Source organism: Suricata suricatta, chromosome 3, assembly GCF_006229205.1.
Source record: "Suricata suricatta isolate VVHF042 chromosome 3, meerkat_22Aug2017_6uvM2_HiC, whole genome shotgun sequence".
Taxonomy (NCBI): domain Eukaryota; kingdom Metazoa; phylum Chordata; class Mammalia; order Carnivora; family Herpestidae; genus Suricata; species Suricata suricatta.
This window is the reverse complement of record NC_043702.1, coordinates 1,902,086-1,922,600: the sequence shown is the minus strand read 5'-3', so window position 1 is coordinate 1,922,600 and position 20,515 is coordinate 1,902,086. Positions and strand designations below refer to the sequence as shown.

The following is a 20,515-nucleotide window of genomic DNA, read 5'->3' as shown; positions in this document are numbered from 1 at the left end:
GGACCCGACTCTGCGCCAAAGAAGACCGGCCGGGCACGGCCTGCCGGGAGCGCAGGGCGGGAGGAGCCAGGCCCCTGAGGACCCTCGCTCGGAAAGCCTGTGGCACACACGCACTGGGCAGTCCCCATTCGTGTCCTGGTTTGTGTGTTTACGGAGACACACGTCTGACGTGCCTGGCTGATGTGGGCGTTCAAGAGGACCAAGAAAGCGGATCGGCCAGCTCCGCAAGTCGCTCTGTGGGGGGCGGGGCGGGGGTGCCAGGGCAAGGGCACCGGCCACCACCTCCGGGGCCGACGACCAGAGCCGCGGCCGCGCACACGAGGGCTCCCGTGCCCGTCCTCACAGGGGCGCGCCCCACCTGTGTCACCTGCAGCGCAGCGTCCCCCGAGTCCATCCGAGAGCCCCCCCTGCTCCAATCACCCCCTCCGGGCGCTGAAGGCTCGGGGAATCTGAGACTGAGGCCAGACGGCTGCACGCAGAGGGCACGCAGCTGGGCCGGGCGGACAGAGACCCCGGTCATTACGTAGGGGCGGGTTTCCTGCAAGGAGCTCTTGAAGCTCCACCTTCAAAGCGAGATGGTGGAAGATACAGTCATGAGGGGTTCAGGCCGCTTCCGGAGGAAGGCTGTTCTCAACGAGCAAACCTCTGTGCTCTTTAAGCAGTTTCCAAATGTCCCGAGAGCGCTCTGCACTTGGCCGACTCCGCAGCACTAGTATCTGACTTTCAAAGAGCGGCTTCTGTGAGGACACCGTGCTGCCGGCCGCGGACGCAGACACGCCGGCCAGGGCTGGCTCCCTCAGTGGCAGGACCCAGGCACCAAAATCCAAGGGGACAGTCCTCCAGCGAGGGGCGGGGGGTCCAGTTGCTGCCGTGCCTCCCGGGAGGGGAGGGTGCGGGCGTCCAGGGCAGGCTGCGTGGATGCTGCCCCCTGAGGACCAAAGGCCGTATACACAAAACCACTCATCGTTTTGCCTCAAAATGTGAGGATCTGGGTTTTGAGGCCGGAGCCAGCCGGGCACAGGCTCCACCAGGTCTCTGTGCGCCGCCCCGGGGTGGGCGGGCACTCGCCCTGCAGGAGCGTTAACGAGGGGCCCCAGGGAAGGGCAGATGGCCTGCTCCGTCCCTCACAGCAAACCAGCGGAGGACGGTGCTTCCTACCGAGATGGAGAAGGGATGTACCGATTCCGGGCACCCCATGGCCCTCGGGGAGCCGGGGAGCTCGGGCACCGCAGCGGCCACAGAGGGGGGCATTCACCCGCACCGGGTCCCCCGACGGGACAACGGGGAGGATCAGGAGGCGGGTGGATAGGCTCCTTTTATTTGGTTTGAAAACAAGCGCAGTGACTTAGAGCCCTACTTTTAGCACAGTTACGGGAAAAGGCGTTGGCAAGTAACATTAAAACACCATCCCGCACCCTGAACGCAACTCCAAGGAACTCTGAGGAAGACAACTGCGTCAACTCCCGGGGCATGCACACTCCCGCCCACGCTTAGGCTCTGGGGGTCCACCTGGCCTTCCTGAGACCCCACCAGGGCCACGGCGCCCACACGGGCAGTGTGCTGCTCCCACGGGCTCCCTCTCCACCCGCTCGGCCCGGTGGGAGCGCTGACCGCAGCGCTCTCGTGCCCGGATGTGAAGCTGGGAGCCGGCCGTCTGCAGGGGCTCAGATCTGGGCGCACGCTCGGTGGGGCCGCCTGGCTCCAGGCCCCAGGCCCGACTGACTTGAGCTTTCTTTTGCAAATTATAAATCCTGCCTCGCCCGGCACGCTGGCCGCAGGGCAGCCGAATCCAAGCCTTTTCAAGTCTGGCCAAAAATTTGCCCCGAATTAAGAGATTGCAGCCTACTTACAATACAAAATAAAATAACTCTAGGGGGCTCGGTCGTGGTATGAGTAAATGCCGTTTATTCTCTTTCTGACGGGATAATTTTCAAAGCAGTGACTTTTGTAAAGACTCAGGAAGAAAACAATTTTGTTTCATTTCCATAACAGAATCCAGACCGGGGGCTCCCCCTGCGATCTGGGCTCACACGCCGCCCCTGCCCGGCTTCAGCGCTGTGGCTGTGCTGTCCGCTGTGACCCCTTCCCCGCACGGCCAACCGCGCTTTCTTGGGCCACAGCGCCCTGAAGGCCCGCGGCCCTGGCCCCCGCTCTCGCCCCCCACACCTCTGTCCTCCGGGGCGACCAGAGCGGGGCGGGGGTGAGGGCCCCTCTCTGTTAGCAACAAGCTCTGGCTGTGGACACCTCTTCGCTGTGGGAAGGGCACACGTCCGGCCCGGAAACAGTGAGAGGCCCGGTTCTCGGGAGCGGGTCTGCCCAAGGCCATAGCTACCACGCAGACGGGCAGTCCCCCCCCCCCCCACAACTGCATTCAGAGGGGCAGGGGCCCACATGCACCCAGGTCTACCGCAGCCCGGGCCCCGGTGAGCAGGCTGTCCCTCCGCGCGCTGGAGGCGAGACCGCCCAGCACCCCAGAGCTGGTTCCCACGGCGTGCGTGCGGGCCAGACGGCCTTCCTGGAGGAAGGTGCCCGACTGCAGCCTACGAACGCTCCCGGGCTCCCAGGCCTTTGAAGCCACACGTGTGAGTGGCCAGGCGCCCCGCCCGCCCCTGTTTATGGAAAACACCTGGCAGCAATTACCCACTCTGTGGAAAACGGGGCGGCGAGGTCTGTGGCCGCTGGGCCCCGAGAACAAACAGGACATTATTTACACATTAAAGAAATACTCACCCCGACACCGCCGCAGGGCAGCCTCACGAACACCGACGTGAGCGAGCCTGTGGGCAGAAGGACGGCCAAGGTCAGGGGGGCAAGGGCCCAGGCGCCCGCCTGCAGGGAGCTCGGCGCGGCTCCGGAAGCGGGGTGCCCGGGGGCGCCGGCACTCGGAGGACCACAGCACGTCCGCACAGAGGGGCGCCCTGGTTTCACAGGTACCAGGGCGTCACCATGCGGCTGCTGGGGGGCAGTCCCCGGGCACGGGCCTCCCCCTCCCCACGGCAGCAGTCAGCCCTCTGGGGGTCCATGCCGAGCGGTGGGCTTCTCCTTCCGGCCGGAGCTCGCGCACCCTGCACAGAACAGATCGGAAGGTGGCGTCCCGAGAGCTCCTGGCTGCTCAGCCACCCGACCTGGCCCCTCGGGGAGTCCCGCCGCCCCCGCCCGGCTGAAAGCAAGGGTGAGAGCAGGGCCCGGGGTCTCGTGGAGGGTCTTCCGGGATGTGAATGACAACACCCCCTCTGCACGTGCCAACACAGACTCGGCATGGGGCTGGCCCCCCGGGAAGGCCCTCCCCGGCCGGCGGCGCCGGGCTGAGTCCCCTCTCCCTCAGGGTTCGGGCCTGAGCCCTGGTGACAGACAGTCCTCGTCCTCGGCGTGGCCCCGTGCTGGCTGGCAACTCGCCTAAACCTCACCCTTCACAAGGGACAGAGAGCCACACCCCCATGTGGCTGCCGTCCCCGGGGCGCTGGCCCAGGATGCCGTCTCTGTGCTCCCACATATGCCCCGTCCCCATGGCCCTCAGCCCTTCCCTGGCAGGTTCCATAGGTCAGGTTCGGACTCTCTTTTCTTATTTTTGAGGGAAAGAGAGAGAAGAGGAAGGGAGGATTTCAAGCCGACTCCATGCCCAGCACAGAGCCCAACACGCGGCCCATACTCCCAAACTGTGAGATCATGACCTGAGCAGAAATCCTGAGCCGGATGCCTAACTGAGCCGAACGGGCACCCCTGGACTCCATTTCTGGGCGTGCCAGGGCTGTGCCCACCACGGGGAGCCCCCCAGCTGCAGCCTGCCCCAGATCCCCAGCCCCTGCTCTGGGCGCTCATGAACCACACTGCTGGGGCCGCGGGGCTGGTCTGCGCCCACCTCATCCGGCTCCCGGTGTGGACCACCCCAGGCCCCGAGCCACTGCGGGCCGCGTCACGGGCCGGGCCGGCCTGCACTGCCTGCTGCGCACGTGATGCGCCGCAGCCGCTCTCCTCACGCCGTCTCGTGCTGACGGCCGCTGCCTGGATCTGTGGCCCCTGCTGCCACATACCCTGGAGGGTGCCCTGTGAGGGCAGGGACACGTCTGCCTTCCTTCCCTTGGGCTCACTGCCGGCGCGCGGCCAGGAGGGGGTGCGGGGCCCAGGACGGTGGCTCCGGAGGGGCTAGCTCGGCCAGCACCGCGAGTGACCCGCTGCAGGGAGCCGCCAGGGGGGCGGGGGGCGCAGGCAGGTGGGGGCAGCGGGCCCGGGCAGGAGAGGGCACAGACGCCAGGCCTCCTGCTGCCCTGCTCTGCCCCCTGTGCTGGAACAGGCCCACCTCAGTGGCCGACAGAGTCCCAGGCCTGGCAGGGAGTCCTCCATCGGCCTGGGGCTGGGGCCGCACGCCGGGTCCCTTCCCATCACGGAACGCGGCGCAGGGACTTACAGAGCTTCCCCCGGCCACCCCAGGTCTGTGAACATGAACTCAGACAGATCTGCGTGCCTGAGTCCCAGGGAAGGACGCTCTGTTAAGACTGTAGATTGCTATTTTTAATTAGAGCCAGCACTGTCTACACTAAAACCATACACCACCTAAGTATGTCGGCTTTGCTCATTGGCCAACAACCAACGACCGAAGGAGAAAGAAAAGGAGGGATCTCCCGCAACCCCGGGTGGGCACTGAGCACGCACCGCTGGACAGAGAACAGCCCGAGGATCCGCGGCGGCTCTCGGCACAGCGCACTGCCGCTCGTCCCCAGCCACCTGCGGCTCACTCGGGCCTCCTGTGCTCTGGGGTCACCATCACCTGGGCCACAAACGTCCACGAAGAACGGGCGTGGATGCGTTATGGGCCACCTTGCTTGTCCACTCAGTGCACCTGCTGAGAGGTGGGCTGGGGTCCCTCGGGCATGGGGAGGGCACGGGCAGTCCTGTGTGGCCTCTGCTGCCCCCACACAGGGTCTCACGCCCCCTGAGCCCCGCCAAGCACCCCCCAGGCACATGACCAGGCTCTTCTTCCAGGTGCCTGCCGTCAGAGACCCGGCCGGACCTCCGGGAACACCCAAGGCCGAGGCCCCTGCGCCTCAGCGACCACGAGGCCTTCTTGCACACGGCTGAGACGTGGGTGCTCGATTTAGAGACGGAGGGAAGTCACACGGCGGCGTTCACGTGCCCGATCAGGGTTACTCCAGCAAGAAAATAGTCGCCAACCTTCCTACGCGCACACAGCCAGACCGATGCCAGGACTCCTGGTTGTCAGCACAGCCACCCGGAGTCTGAAAACTGGCCCGAGTGCAGGAAGGGAGCCGGACAGGTGAACTCAGAGCAACGGGGATGGCTTTCAAAACAGTGTGCGGCAGCAAAGCAGAAGGAAACAGAACGACGTGGTTCTGTGGGAACCACACACACACACACACACACACACACACACACACACACACACTCCCAGCACGGGCTCTGCCACCACAAAACACACGCAGCGCACACGCGGACGGCTGCATCGGGGCAGTGGGGGGGGCAGGTATGATGACGGGAACACATTTCAACAGAGACCCGGAAACAGGACAGGGGCCTTCGGGAGCCCGTGCTGCTGGCCCGACTTGAGCAAGGAGGGGCGACCCCACATGGACTGGGCCCGGGAGGCCCCCATGAAGGGTCAGCAGCTAGGAGAGCTCCAGGCCCTCCCGGTGGCCCCTGCCGCCTTCTCCCGGAGACCCCGCATCCGCCTCCTCTCTTGTGCCTCATCATCCGTCTTAAACTGAGCGTGAAACCTTCTCCGAGACCTGGTCCGTTCTCCTGCCGGAGCGTCCGAGCCCGCCCCCACCTGCGACGCGGAAACACTGCCTTCTCCCTGCCCAGCTCCACGGTCAGAGGACAACACACCAAGTGCAAAAGGCCTCTTGGCGGCGGCTCAACCGACACGGGCCTCTGGCGGCAGACAAGGGAGCAGGGGCTGGACTGGGAAGAGCCCCCACCAAGAGTGGGGGCGCCGCAGGTGCCGCGCAGCGTGCTCGCTCGGGGCAGCGCAGACCCTGGCCTCCGCCGTGGGGCAGTCCAGCCAGCCCTGGTGACCATGGACCCTACACCACGATGGCTGGGCTTTGAGATGCCGACTCGAGTGAGAACAAACCCTGCCGTGTGAGCAGGACGGGCTGGAGGGGGTCTCTGGGGCACGTCTGGGGTTCCCAGGGGTCTCGGGGAACAGAGCTCAGGGTGGCCAGAGCACCTGGCTGGCCCGTGGACCAGACCTGACACGGCCAGAACGGCGAGCGGCTCTAAGGTCCCGCTGAGCCTACCGGGGGCTCCCCAGGCCGCGCCAGCAGCAGCTTTTGGGGGGCAGGGTAGGGGGAAGCCCAAGATGACGCTGGCGCAGGCCCCCAGCCACACGGCTCTGGGCTGTTCTGGATGCTTCTACGTGGGGAACACAGCCTGTGGGGCTGGCTTCCGTGACTGCCCGGGGGGACAGGATCACGAGTGGGGCTGGGAAGCAGTCGGTTCACGAGAGTGGGGCCTTTGTGATGCGGTCAGCACCTTGGGAAAGACTCGGCCCCCCGGGAGGCGCAGCGGGAGCCCTGAGGTGTAAGGCCCACACCTGCCATGTGGCACCCCGATCCCGGCCCTCCACCTGCCGGCCCGTGAGCGATGGGCTCTGGCCTCTGCGGTGCCTGGTCACAGCAGCAGGAGCGACCTAGGCAGCGGGCTGTCACCCACGGCCTGGCGGCCCCTCCCGGCCTCCCCGTGTGTCCCCCTGGAGGAAGGGACGCCTCTGCTTGGGCTCCTCTTCACCCTCCCGGCTCGGCCAAAGCTGCAGGCTGGGAAGACCTCTGCCCAGAACTGGCGAGGGGTACTGACATAGTGGCGCACCTGCCCCAGACTCTCACGCGTCTCCCCACGTCCCCGGTCCCGGCCGGTCCACCACTGTCCCTGCCGCTCCCTGGAGAGCCTGGGCAGCCACGGCTCGCCCGGTGGCTCTGGAGCCCGCCGTGGCTGCTCCACCATGCTCTCACCCCTTCTCGCACGCTCCCTGGAAACTCCTGCCAGGTGCGCTCCCTGCATTTTCTTACTCTTCCTCCCGCTCTCCGGCTCCTGCCCTGGTTTTGCTCTGCTTCCCAGGGGACTGAGCCCACCTACCCTCCGGCCCAGGACTCTCTCCTGTCCGATGTGACAGGAGTGCTCTGGGCCTCCTTTCTTGCTACGCTTGTCCACGCCACGTGGAGGGGGTAGCTCCTCTCTTTATGAAGGACAGCTTTGGGTTTCTTCACAATGTCCCCTATCTGTCCCAGAAACCTGTCCTCCGAGCTTCCCTGTTTCAGGACCTATTTCCCACTATGTGCTTCCCTGGGGAGGGGGCATAATCCCTGGTCATCTATTCATAGGACTGAGGACCCAAGAGCCACGGGGAGCTCCAGGCACACGGTGGGCTTAAGAACCGGTGGCTCCCCGCTGGGATGTGGTCAGCTTCCTCTGGCCTGGTCATTCTCTGGAGAGGGGTCTGCAATGCGTGTCTGGGGTACAGGTCAGCATGAGGGGAGCCTGGGGCTGGCGGGGGGCAGGCTGGTGCCACGCCCTGCTGGGTTCCTGATGTTCATCCCAGCCAGGGAGCCCTGGGCCTTTTCTGCCCAGGGTCTAGGGTTGGGGAGGGCTCTCAGGACCTCTGGCCAGCCCCCGATGTGATCCTCCCCACCTTCCATCCCAGGTTCTCTGCAGTGGCCAAGCCAAGCCACCCAAGTTGGTAGGTGGAGCCAGCTCCGGGGGACACGTCCTGGCACCTGCCACCCAGCCCCAGACTCTCCTGTGCTGCTGCTTCTATGTCCCCAGAACAAGAGCTCACGCCTTCTGAAAGCCTGTTACTACCGGGCAGGGCGCTCAGGGGGTCCTCGACCAGCCCCCCGGGACAGAGCGTCCATTTCCTCAGGGCCACCAGCTCCACGCTCTCCAAAGACAACGGCCACGTCATCCGTGTCAGGGTCCTTAGCACCTACAGGATTCTAGTACAGAAGACCGCACTCCTCAAGGGAGGGGATAAGTGAGTGCAGGTGGGAAACAGGGAACACACGCATGTGTGCACGAGTGAGGGAAGGAGAGAAGGAGGGCGTGCACCAGTGAGGGTCTGAATGAATGAATGAACACACCCATGCATGCATGAGTGCGTGCGTGCACGAGTGAGCGAAGGAGCGCAGGAGTGAGGGTCTGGATGAACGGGTCAGAGAAGCAGGGAACACACCGGTGCGAGCAGAGTGGGCAGAGCGAGTGAACGGCCGCACTGCGGTGGGACCCGCCCAGTGCAGCCTGAGCAGAGCCTCTGGCGACACCTGGGAGGCGGCCGCCTACTGCATGCCTCCAGGTTCAAGGTGGCTGGGAGGCTGGGTGCACGGTGGGTGCCGGGGACCTGTCACGACGGGGGTGGGGTCTGGGACCAGGGCCCGCAGTGCAGGGGCTGGAGGTCCTGATGAGAACCCCCCTTCCTCCCCCCCATGAGGCGGACACACCGCCAGCAAGGTCTTTCCGTCAGGCCCAGAGCCCCACGCCCCGCGGGGAGCCCGCTCCGGGCCGACCCCCCCTCTCCCGGACCCCAGGCTCGCTGCCGCAGGGGGCTGGCAGCCGTGTGCAGCTGCAGAACCCCCAGTGCGCCTGCGGCGTCTACGCTCCGTTACGGAACATCCCTAAGACCCGTGCTTCTCAAGCGCGGTGGCCACGGCACCCCCACGCGGGCCGGAACCAGCAGCCTCCTCCCGCCCCGCTCAGTACCTGGTGCAGGCCCCGCGCAGGCGCAGGACCAAGCCTGGTGGGCGGCGCTCAAGGGGCGGGGCCAGCGAGCGCGGTAAAGGAAAGAAGGCCTTGAAATACCTAGAAGTTTCTTACTGTCCAGTTTCTGCCTGTTGAGGGGGTTTGTGCCATAGAGCAGCGCGTGCGCCTCCGAATGCACCGTCTGCAGCTCCTCCAGGGTGGCCTTCCGTCCGCGGATGCACTGCGGGGACAGAAGGAAGAGGTGCTCAGTGCCCCTGTGCCTTCAGGGCCTGGTGTCGGCAGAGATTTCCTGCGAAAATCGTCACCCAGAGGAAACTGAACGGTATGCGTGCACAGCACATCATTATTTGGTTCTTGCAAAATAAAAAGTAAGTAGCACCCAGGACCGCATTTAAAAAATATTTTTAAAATGTTTTGGAGGCTTTACAGTTTAATTATAACTTTGAAGAACATTTAGAAAGATAATTCCAACCTTCAACGCTTTAACCTTCCCTGTCACCCAAGTGATTTGGCATCAAATTACTACTTTGCCTCGTAAGCACTGGGTGCCCTCTCGGGGTGGGCGCCACTCGCTCAGCTCCGTGTAAGGGGGGCAGCGCATGAGGCCCCGCACAGAAGAGGAGCCCCTTCCCGGGGCCCCGCTGGGCCCACCACCTACTTCAGGTCACCATCTGCATGTCCCTCCGCGTTGTTCTCCTTTGGTCTGGAAATTCCTCCAGACTCCACAGCTATTGTCATGCTTTCCCCCGGGAATTAACATAAAATTCGCTCTTCTTGACTCAGGCTCCGTTTACTTAAACTTTTAAGAGGAGGGTAGTTTATGGAGCGAGGTTAAAGGTCACAGTTCTGGGGCGACAATCCCGGGAAACGCCCAGGGCTCCTGAGCACGAGGCAGGCTTGGGCCATGGGGCTGCTCCTGTGCGCTGTGACAGCTTCCCCAGGGACGCCGTGGACGCAGGAGATGGAGAGAGCAGAGTGGGCAGGTGCAGGCCTCGGCCACACCTCTGCCGGCCCGGCCTCCCCGCGTGGGCAGGGCCGTGAGCACAGCGCCTCCGCCGCCCAGCCCCAGCCGAGGCCGACGCAGCAGCACGGGGAAGGGAGCCCCGGCCCCCACAGTCGTCCACCAGATCGAGGGGCCCTGCCTGGGAGGTTCTGGTCCCCAAGTAGCCTGGACCTTGGGAAGTCTGTGCACTGCTGGTCCCTCTAAGCTCTCGTCGAGGGCCAATGCCCACGACCCGTGGCCAGCCCCTGGGCGCCGTGCTCTGCCCCCCGGGGCCCCGCATGGGAGCCTGTGGAGGCAGGGATGCCGTATTCCTCTGGGCTGCGTGAAGCAGGCGGGGCACCCTGAGGTCAGCGTCCCCACAGGCCCCTGACGTCACGGCATGGAAGCTGCGTGTTTCACACAGGCCTCCTCCCAACCAACCTGCTGACTCAGGTCTACCCCCACGTCCCACAGACCCTCACCCCTCGTCCACAGGTCCAAGGACGCCCTGCCGCCGCCGGCCACGGAGTGGCAGCACTTCCTGCCTCAGGGCCAAAGGAGGGTGGAGGGTCCGAGGGTCCCATTCTCCCCATGAGCTCCGTCTCATGGTATCGCCCCTACCACTCCTGTCTTCTATCTAAAAAGCCTCGTCAGAGGCCCCGTGCCTGAGGGGACCCCCCAGGAGAGGCCAGAGAGTGAAGAGCAGGTCATGGGGAGTGGTCCTTTGAAGGAGGAGCAGAGGCCCTGGTCCCCTGGGGCAGGACCAAGAGGACAGGAGGGCCCTGGAAGAGCTCGGAGGGGTGTTGCCAGGGCACTGCTGCCCCCCGGTGGTGCAGCCTCTGGCCAGAGCCCAGAGCAGGTGCCATCCACGTTCTCCCCAGGGGGCACTGTGGGCTCTCGTGCCCCTTCCACTCCCCCAATCCTGTATCACCAGACAGCTGGTAAAACAGATGGACTTAGGGGCACCGGGTGGCTCAGTCGGTTGTGTCCGACTTCAGCTCAGGTCATGATCTCGCGGTTCATGGGTTTGAGCCCCATGTCGGGCTCTGCTGACAGCTCAGAGCCTGGAGCCTGCTTCGGATTCTGTGTCTCCCTCTCTCTCTGACCCTCCCCTGCTCATGCTGTCTCTCTCTCTCTCCTCTCTCTCAAAAATAAATAAAACGTTAAAAACAACCAGACGGACTTAAATTCCCTAATATTCTAGCTTCTGAGGGGGGAACAGGTAGGCACATGGAGAGGGCTCTGCTGCCCCCATAGTCCTGACGTCCTGCTGTGGGGCTCTTGTCCTAGTCACTGTGCAGGGCAGCATGTGCCACCCATGTCCTTGTTTTTGTAAGACGGACACAGGTCCCCACTTGGTGGGCATATGGGGGCCCTGCTGCAATTTCCTGCAGTGGGGGGCACAGGGGGGCAGAGGAACAGAGGGGGGCAGACAGGGGAACCCAGGGGCAGGAGGACAGAGGGGTGAGGGGGACAGATGTGGAAGAGGGCAGCAAGAGAGGATAGGGAAACAGACAGGGACAGAGAGGGCAAGGGGACAGAGGAACAAGGGCACCGAGGAGGCAAGGGGACAGAGGGGACAGGGGACAAGGAGGCAGGACAGAAGTGGGCTCTGGGAAGGGAGGACCCGGGTGTTCAGGAAGGCAGATCGGGACTCTTCCCGCCCCCACGCAGATAAGGGGTGCCCTGGCGGAAGGCCCCCGGGCCCCCCAGCGGCCTTACCTCACACTTGCCCCGGAGGCCGGTCTCCTGCAGCCGAGACCAGATGCTCTGGATGCGGCCCGCATGCTCGGGGTGGCTGTTGGTGTTCCCGCAGGCGCACTGGTGCTTCAGCATCAGCGTGTCGTACACGAGGCCTGTGGGAGGCAGTGAGTTGGCCGCGGGCGGGGCGCCACCGTCCCCCACCCGAGAGCTCCCAGGGGAACACACGCCACGCGCCTGGGGGGCCTTCCGCCCCCTGGGACGATTTGTCTGGAAAATCCAAGTCCGCGGGAGGCCGCGTGCCTGCTCCCAGCACGTGCCCCGGGCTCCCCGGGGTGGGGGTGGGGGAGCACGTCAGGAGGGAAGGAAAAGGTGGCCCAGCGGCTCCCAGCCGGCGCCGTGGGCACTCATGTTCCAGGACGGCGCTGTCTCCCCAAACAAGACATTTAGGGTCCGGGTCCCTCTTGTCAGGGAGCAGCCTGTCATGTGGTTCTAAGGACCGTCCGAGGTTCGTGGGGCTCAGAAGGAAGACAAGACTTGATTCCTGCCCTCAGAACCTTCGGGAGCAGCTGGAACACGTGTGTGAGCACATGTACAAACAGGCAGACACCTGTGTCAGAATTAACACAAAACACGTGTCCCCAGCTGCCCGCTCCGTAGCGTCCTTGGGGGCGCGGCTGAAATCACGGTGCCCGCCTGTGCCCAGGGAGCCGTGGGATGGCCTCACCCTCGGGGCGGGACACCCAGCCGGGCCCAGCAGCAGCCCGGGCTCTGCTGCATACGGGATGGGGACACTTCTAGCCCAGTGAGTGATGTCACGGCCACGAAGAGGCTGTGCGGGTGAACGTATCCTGTGCATCTGGAGACGAGGTGCAGGGGGAAGGGCAGGGGCATGCTGAGCACACCCCTGACGCCGCCCTCCAGGATGCACCCCTGCTCTGTGCCCCTCCTGCGGCGGCTGGGGAAGGCTCAGGGCCACATGACGTCTGCCGGGAGAGGGGGCTGTAGTCACCCTACAGCCAGTCTCCCAGGGCCACTATAGCGGGCAGGTCAGGCTGGATGAATGGCCCGGCTTGGCAGGTGGGGTGGGGCGGGCAGGTGTGTAAGACCTGCTCCCGCAGGCAGAGAAAGGTGCTCAGACCCGCGGCTCCCAGTGCTCTGCTCCTGATGCTGGAGGACCAGGGGTGCCCCCAAACTGAGGGGTCAGGGCTGCAGGGTGAGTCTGCTGCCACAGGGCCAAGCTGCACACCGGCCTCGGGGCGTGTTAGTCCCCGTCCCTGTGAGTCAGGCTAGCGGGAGTCAGTCCCCTTGCGCTGGAGGAATTCTGGGCTGCCAGCAGGACAGCGTCCGGCGGGGCGGGACGGGACTTCCGGTAGAGCGGGCGCTGGTGAAGAGCGGGCTGCCGGGACCCAGGGTGGACATGCGCCACCAGCACGCTCACGGACGTGCACAAACCGTGTGTGCACGAGAGGGTGTGTTTGGGAGTCCGTAGCGGCAGCACCACATGGGTGCGTGTGCACACACAAAACACGGTGTCCTCCTGATGGTACAGTTGGCTGATGTTTACTGACCACGTGGCTGGAACTTTCGAGGGGACGCCATGTCACTCCCGCTTGCAGACGGGAACCTGGAGCCCAGGGACAAACCGCGAGTCCGTGGAGCGGCTGAGCTGGGTCCCGCGTGGAGGATCGAGACGTGTGGCAACGGGTCCTGTCTCTCTAAATCTATCCCCTAGCCGTGCACACATCAGGGTGGTTTAAACCAGCCCTAAGGGTACCCACCTCTGGGGGTGGGATTCCAGGCAACCGGCAATTTCTCGATGTTTCTACTCCATTACCTTTTTTTTTTTTTTTTTTACGGGAAGCACATCCCATTATATACATTTTCAAAAAGCAATAATGCAGATGAGCCCGCTGGCCAGGCCCCTGCAGGGGACAAGCTGGCACAAAGGTGCCCCGGGGCCGCCTGGCCCCCGTGGTGGGCACACTTCCACTGTGGTTTCGGGGACTGGGGTCTCTTTTAGGGACGAACCATCTTAGTCACCTACTGCATCTATTTGTAAACCCTCTGCAGTTTCCTGGTTTTCTTTCCGAAAAGCAATGATTCGGCCTCTGGATAATTAGTAATGAAATTTTCCTCTGAATGGAAGGATTCTTTTAACAAGGAGAACTTAGCACATTCAGACGCTCCACAGGACGGCGGCAAACAGGACAGTGTAGAGGGCTGCCCTCCATCCCGGTAGGGCGTGGCTGGGGGTGGGGGCACCGGGGTGCAGCCCTCCGTCCCAGGTGGGCGTGGCTGGGAGTGGGGGCACCCGGGGTGCAGCCCTCTGTCCAGGGCGGGGCGTGGCTGGGAGTGGGGGCGCCCGGGGTGCAGCCCTCTGTCCAGGGCGGGGCGTGGCTGGGAGTGGGGGCGCCCGGGGTGCAGCCCGCTGTCCTGGGCGGGGCGTGGCTGGGAGTGGGGGCGCCCGGGGTGCAGCCCGCTGCCTGACTCTGAGCCCGGGGCCTCAGGCCGGGCCACACGGTCCTCATCCCTGCCTGCAGGGGGCGGTGCCGTCCAAGCAGAAACAGTCCTGCTGGCAGGTGTCTCCTCTGGCTGCCACCCCGTCCGACGCGCCCGGTGCACGGTACCTGTGGTGAACCTCGGTTTGCTGGGGGGCTCCTGCACGGACATGGGGAAGGTGGCAGCCGCCGGGGACGACTGTGCCCGCGACAGAGGCCGGTGGCCGCCGAAGGACACGGGGATGCCGGCCGCCTCCATGGACGCCTGGTAGTTCCTCAGCTGGTGGATCCGCTGCTGCTCCAGCAGGAGGGCTTGCTGGGGGGACAGGAGACACCGACTGTCGCTGCCTGCACGTCACCGCCCCCGCCCTGGCTGAAAGGCTGCATGGATCTCTTCGGCACGGCTCTGGGCACCGGCATGCAGCACACGGTTCGGGACTCCCCGGGGCGGGCTGCCTGGTGCCCGAGGGGTCCCCGCCTGCAGGTGGCCCTCCCAGGCCAGCCAACGTGCCTTCCCGGACCAGGAGTCCCTGACGTGCCGCCAGGGACGGGGGTGAAGAGCACAGCACAGGGTGGAAATGTGAACTCTTTCCATTTGCCGGTTTGCTGCCCGGCCTCTCGCCAGCCCACACCACGACCCAAGGGCCGGATGGCTCCAGTGAGGAAATGTCCTGTTCAGGTTACAGGTGCCCGGGGCTCAGCTGACCGGGTGTCAGGGGGCAGGGGCGGGTAGATGTGTCTCTCTGAGGACGTGGGGACCCAGATGGACAGTCCCCAGGACCCCACACTAGCCGCTGTCCAGCAAAACAAACCAGGGCAAAACGGAGGTGAATTGAACACAATACTTTCACAAAAACTGTTTCTAAGTTGGCTTTGGTGAGAGCTGATAGAGTGGCCCGAGAAGCCAGAGACGGACCGCCTCTGAGGGAGGGGCTGGAGGAGCATGCCACGTGGCGGACGGCGGGGGGGGCCCACGCTCCAGACACAGCTCCGGGGCTCAAGGCCAGCGTGGGATTCCGCTTCCCAGGCTCCCCTGGCTCCCCGATCCTACTGATCAAGAACAGGCAGCCTCCTGGGGCTCTAAGACGGGGCTCCGGTTCACTGGCCAGCTGCCCTGGTGTTTTTGTGGACGGGGAAGTTTTAATTTTCACTGTAAATTGATACATCTTTCATCAGACTTACACATCAGTCTCTAGTGAGTTTGGTTACCGTGTGTCTGCACCTAGGACTGCGTACCCGTGTCACACTATTCTCCCAGATCTGTAGCTGGTCACCGCTGCCTCTTGGGCCCCCAAAGGCCCGGACTACCTTTTTGACCAATTAAGAAATCAGTGTCCCTTGGGGCGCCTGGGTGGCTCAGTTGGTTTAGGGTCCGATTCAGCTCTGTTCATGATCTCACAGTTTGTGAGTTCGAGGCTGCGTCGGGCTCTGTGCTAACAGATGGGAGCCTGGAGCCTGCCTCAGATTCAGTCTCTCTCTCTCTGTCCCTCCTCCACTAGTACTATGTCTCTCAAAAATAAACAGACATTAAAAAAAAAATAAAAAAAATAAAAAAATAAATCAATCTCTTTCTCCCCACCTTAAATGATTACACTGAATCCTACTAACACTTGGCAATTACTTTAACCTACATTTTCTAGATCAGTAAGAAAATTACCCCTGGGGACCTGGGCTGGCACTTGGCTAGACTACAGGTGCACAAATGCCCACAGTGGACACAGGACCAGTATCTCTAGGTACAGACAACATAAAACAGCACATTGCATCTGCCTCCCACACCACCTGGGCAAGGGCGGGCACCCTCCTCCCACACCAGCCAGGGGAGGGCGGGCAGAGCCCTGGTCGGGCAGGGATGGGAGGAAGGGGCCCATCACTGTCGACTGACGGCAGCTGCAGGCGCTGCCCTCGGGGAAAGGGCCCGCCCAGCCCACGTGTCCCAGCTCGAGGCCCCTGGAGGTGCGCTCACCTGTCTGAAGAGCAGCTCCTGATCCGTGGGCTGGCGCTGGCCCGGCTCCGCCTCCCGCGGGGGCTCCGCCTCCTCCTCGTCACTCTCGATGGGCTCCTGCTTCACCTGCACCCCGGCCAGCGCGTGTGCCTCCTTCTGCCCGGAGAGCCGGTCCAGGTAGGGCTCCTCCAGGAGGGCCTGGTGCTCGCGCAGCTCCTCCTCCGTCTCCTCAGGGTGGCTCTCGGGCTGCCGGGCCGGCTCGCTCTGTTTGGGGATAATCTATAAGGCAGAGGTAAGGGATGAGGGCGATGGAGATGATGGGACAGCACAGGGGCACCTAAACTCCGCATCTCAGAGCAAAGGGCCGGACGGCCCGGAGGGACGCTGCCGGCCCGAGCCGAGGCCGCAGACGCTGCTCCTCCCAGCACCCTGGGCGCCGGGCCGGCCCGGGAAGGAGACAAGCGCCCGCGTGCCGAGTACAGAGAGATGGCAGACGGAAGTCACAGGGTCAGGCCAGGCGCCTGGGGGACTGGCGCCGTGGCTTTGAGGAAACGTGCCCATCTCCAAAGCCCCTGATTAGGTCCCTGCTGAACAACTACGCTGTCGTGGAGAATGTTCTGTTTCCAGAAGGAAAAGCTCTTCGAGGACATATGACACGCTTCAGTCACCGCGGGCGTCTGTTCCCAAGTCCTCTCGGACCAATTGCTTCACACCCACACCACGACACTGCGTGTCTGACCACCAAGGGCTCAGGCTTGGGGGACGCCTGTGTGCCCGCGTCAGGGCTCCGCTGTGGCAGGTGGACGCCAGGGCCTGGGGGGATGGGTGGCTGTAGACACGCACCCGAGCGTGCAACCCCTTGGGCGCTGGCCGTGCCTCGCTGTAGAACAGGGTTTGCATGTGTACGGACTTACTTTACACGATTAGCCCTCACATCGTCACAACGAGATTCTAAAGGAAAGACCGTGAACGCTGGAGAGGGCCGAGCAGAGGCCAGAGGGCCGGAGGGCGCTGCCCTGCGGAGGGCCCCCTTCCGGGAGGCGGCCCTGCAGCAACAGGCCTGGCCGGGGCAGCCCTTGCTCTGCGGAGATGGCGGTGGGGAAGGTGTGCGCCGGGTGGGGGCTGGGGGGCGCTGAGTGCCGGGCCACTGGAGGGGACCTGTGGGGAGGCCAGAACCGCGGCCCCTCCTCGGGGTGGACGCCGGGGGAGAAGCGACCGAGGACCAGGGCCAGCCAGAGTCCTCCAGAGCTTCCCCAGAGAAAACCGGGTTGTGACAAAATCGAGACTATTGTCACAGAGGAGGGGACAGAGATGTCCCAATTCAGTTTCTTACAGTGTTTTTCTTTTAAATTTTAAAATGGCATGAGAGTTTCAAGGACAGAGTAAGAAGCCCGTGTGCCCCTCAGAGACACATGCTGGCAGACAGGAGCCCGAGGCAGGGACTGGCCCGTCCGGAAGGCCCGCTGGGCCGCAGGAGCCAACCCCGCATACGCGCTCTGACCCCGCCCACGGACTCATCACGTGGGTTCTCGCGGATAAGATGAGGCTCGGCACCTGCACACATGCCCTCAGGGGCTCCGGTAATGGGGCCACTGGCCTCGGGGGGCAAGTCGTTCTGTAAAAGGGGCCTGGACGTGGAGGGGTCACTCCCTCAGGAGGGACCCAGGCCGGGTGTGGGGAGGGTGCGGATGGGGTGGGCACCTCTCGGGGTCCCCAGGACCCGGGGAGTGCCTTTGGCGTCACCGTGGCGTCGGCTCATCGGCTGTTGGGGTGCGCGGGAGGCTTTCTCTGCGGGCCAGGTGCTGGCTGCCCGCTGAGCTCATCACACCTCCAGAGCCGCCTTCTGCTCCTTTCTGGGAAGGGCGCTGGGAGGGTTTAGGGCTGAGTGTGTGAAAGTCCCTGTTTAATGCTTTGTGGTGCCTCTCCTTCCTCTTGTGGGTCAGCCTGGGCTGCGACTGTGGGTCCCCTCTTCCTCCTCCAATTTCACCCTCCCGGGGAGCTCCCTGAGGCCCACATGTCCATAGCCCTCAAAGGTTGCAGTCAGAGGGTGAAGCACAGACCTGCAGGCTCCCGGGGAAGGGACCAGGGATGGCCCCGCCTACTCCGGGGGGTGGGGGACCAGGGCATGGACCCGCCTGCTCCCGGGGAGGAGGGCCCAGGAATGCCCTCCTCTATTCTGGCGGGAGGGACCAGAGATGGCCCCGCCTACTCAAGGGGGTGGGACCAGGGATGGACCGGCCTGCTCCTAGGGGAAGGGTCCAAGGATGGACCTGCCTGCTCCAGGGGCCAGGGACCAGGGCTTACTCTTCTGGCTTTCTTTGCTTCCTTGCAAAATGGGGGCATCTGAGCAGAAGCCTCCAGGCCCCTCAAGAAGAGTTAGGACTTTCTGGGCTTCTCGAGACAGCCCAGCTTCATGAAGGATTCCTGGAGGCCAGAACATGCGGCCCACTGTCCTGGCGAGCTCTGGGCAGGAGCATGGGCACGTGAGCTGCCACCGACTCCCTGGGGCGCAGTTCACACCGAGGCACAGAGAGGCTCCCGAGGGTGGCCTTGGCCTCACAGGCCGCAGGGCAGAGGGAGTCATCGAGAGACGTGACTGCAGCTGTGGCCTCCCTGTGATCAGGGGGCTTGTGCAACCAGCCTCCTTGGGCCACGGCCACAGCCAGAGGCCTGTCACTGACTTATAAATGCAGCTCTGGGGTTGGTAGCTGGGCTGGGGGCGGGCGGCACGGGGGAGCCAGCTCCCGGGGTGAGCATGCTGGCGGAACACCTTCAGTGACATGCAAACCAGCCATGTCCCCCTACCTGCTCTGGACCCTAGGAGCCCCTTTCCCCGATGGAGTGAGAAAAAACGCAGGTCTGGATTTGGAGCAGGGCCCTTCCTGAAGCCAGACTGCAGAAAGGCCAGTCCTGAGAAATTCCTGGGTGTGCTCCCAGCCAGACCACCCACATAAGAACCCGACTCTCAGGCTCACAGCCGAGGGCAGAGGTGAGCAGGAACGTCGTGGTGGGGCACAGAGCCCGACCCAGGGTGCCGGGGACTCAAGCCCCCACAGGAATGGCCTCCCCCAGCAAAGCCTCTGCCCTTCGGGGCCACAGGTGCCCTGGATCAGTCTGTCCCCAGAGAGGAGAGCGTGTCCTGCCACATTTCCCACGTCTCTGCACCCACACCCGCCTGAGGGCTCGTCCCCACGTACTGGCTTGCAGAGTCCGAGGCCCCGCCACCCACTGGTGCACACACTCCTCCACCAGGTGGAGGACCTTCATTAGACACCACAGCACACGGGGCACTGGGCACTGACGATCGAGGCTACCACAGCCGGAGAGCACTCCTGTTGGTGCAACCTCGGGCCACGGCTGATGAGCACAGTCGGCCCCTGGGTCTGTCTTCCCTGCTCTCAGAGGCTTCATGGCTCAGTGGTTCAGGTCCCGTGGCCGGGACCCTGGGAAAACCGAAGCAGCCGTGCGTGGCTGCTCTCCCCAAGGGGGATGTCGGTGAAGCGAATGCACTCCGAGGCAGGGTCGGAACGAACCGCAGACCACGCCGGAAGCGGCTGCGATCCCTGATGCAGCCTGAGCAGGGCTGCCGGGAGCCGGGCCCTCGAACCCTCCAGTGAGGTGCCCCTTAGGGACAGCGTCCCCCAGACGATCGCCAGAAATATGGTGTCAGACAGCACCAGGTAACAGTCGTCGGCTCCCGGAGATCCCAGGAGAATGCTGTATAAACATTTCAATCAAATGTCGTTCACGCTCGTAATCAATCAGTAACAGAGTCTAGGGAGATTATCCATTTTCTAAATCATTCAAGACTGTGCCGGGAACAGATAGGTGTCTCCTGCCTTCCTCACGCCTCCTACCCTATCAGTCAGACAGTGACACGATAACATTAAGAAGCCACGGTTGGCACCAGGGAGACGAACGTCAAGTGGGTTTTACACCCAGGAGCGCAGACTGACAGTCCCCGACTCGCCCACAGGAAGTGCCTTTCTTTCGCAGCGGAGGGCGTGCTGGGGGGCCCTGCGCGCTCCGGGGTGGGGGCCGGGCCGTCTCCCACGGGGGCCTTAGCTCGGCCTGCACTGGGCGTCTGGACATTCAGGAGCGGGGTGCCTGGTGGGGGTAGGGGTGCTGTCTCCTTGAGTGCGTCCCCACGACCCTGTAGCGGGGACACAGGGGGCTGCGGACACAGGGGGCTGCGTGCAGGTGGCCGTCAGCAGCCATGCTCAAGGAGCGCTGCTTGTTTTCTGGTTTTAACGACCAGCAGCACTGCACCAAACTTCCGTGCTGTTTCCTGCTCAAAAGCAGCTTTGGGAGGGACTCTCGGGGACCGGGTGGGGCGCAGAGCCACGCGGGCTGCAGGGTGCAGAGACCCCCCTGAGCAGGATGTCCCGGGCAGGCCCGCGCAGGCGCCAAGGGCCTCGGGAAGGGGGCGTGTCAAGGGGATTCCGCTGCGGGGAGAGGGGCTCTCTGGGCCTCCGGGACACGTGACCGCGAGCCGAGCTAGGCGCCCCCGCCGGCCGCGCACGCGCAGACCCACCTTGTTCATGTGCAGCTGCTGCTGGAACTGCTGCTTGTGCTTCTCCAGGAACTGCTGGTGCTGCTGCTGGATGACGAGGTGCTGCAGGGCCGGCGCGTTCTGCGGCAGCGGCGCCGACTGCGTGCGCCCCAGCGGCCGGTGCTGCC

General features: G+C 64.1%; 1 protein-coding gene across 3 annotated transcripts in view; it reads right to left on the bottom strand.

Annotated features, from left to right (window-relative positions):
• The window catches only part of HDAC4 (histone deacetylase 4), a 236,661-nt gene that overhangs the window by 24,567 nt on the left and 191,579 nt on the right, over nt 1-20,515 (bottom strand). For 2 of the 3 annotated variants that reach the window (XM_029933523.1, XM_029933522.1), the window contains exons 11-16: nt 20,370-20,515; nt 15,857-16,114; nt 14,020-14,206; nt 11,411-11,544; nt 8,806-8,926; nt 2,731-2,777 (exon numbers count right to left, since the gene is read on the bottom strand). In XM_029933523.1, coding sequence (XP_029789383.1) covers nt 2,731-2,777; nt 8,806-8,926; nt 11,411-11,544; nt 14,020-14,206; nt 15,857-16,114; nt 20,370-20,515 — 893 coding nt within the window. The remainder of the gene's footprint in view (nt 1-2,730; nt 2,778-8,805; nt 8,927-11,410; nt 11,545-14,019; nt 14,207-15,856; nt 16,115-20,369) is intronic. The other variant, XM_029933520.1, reaches the window with a different exon arrangement.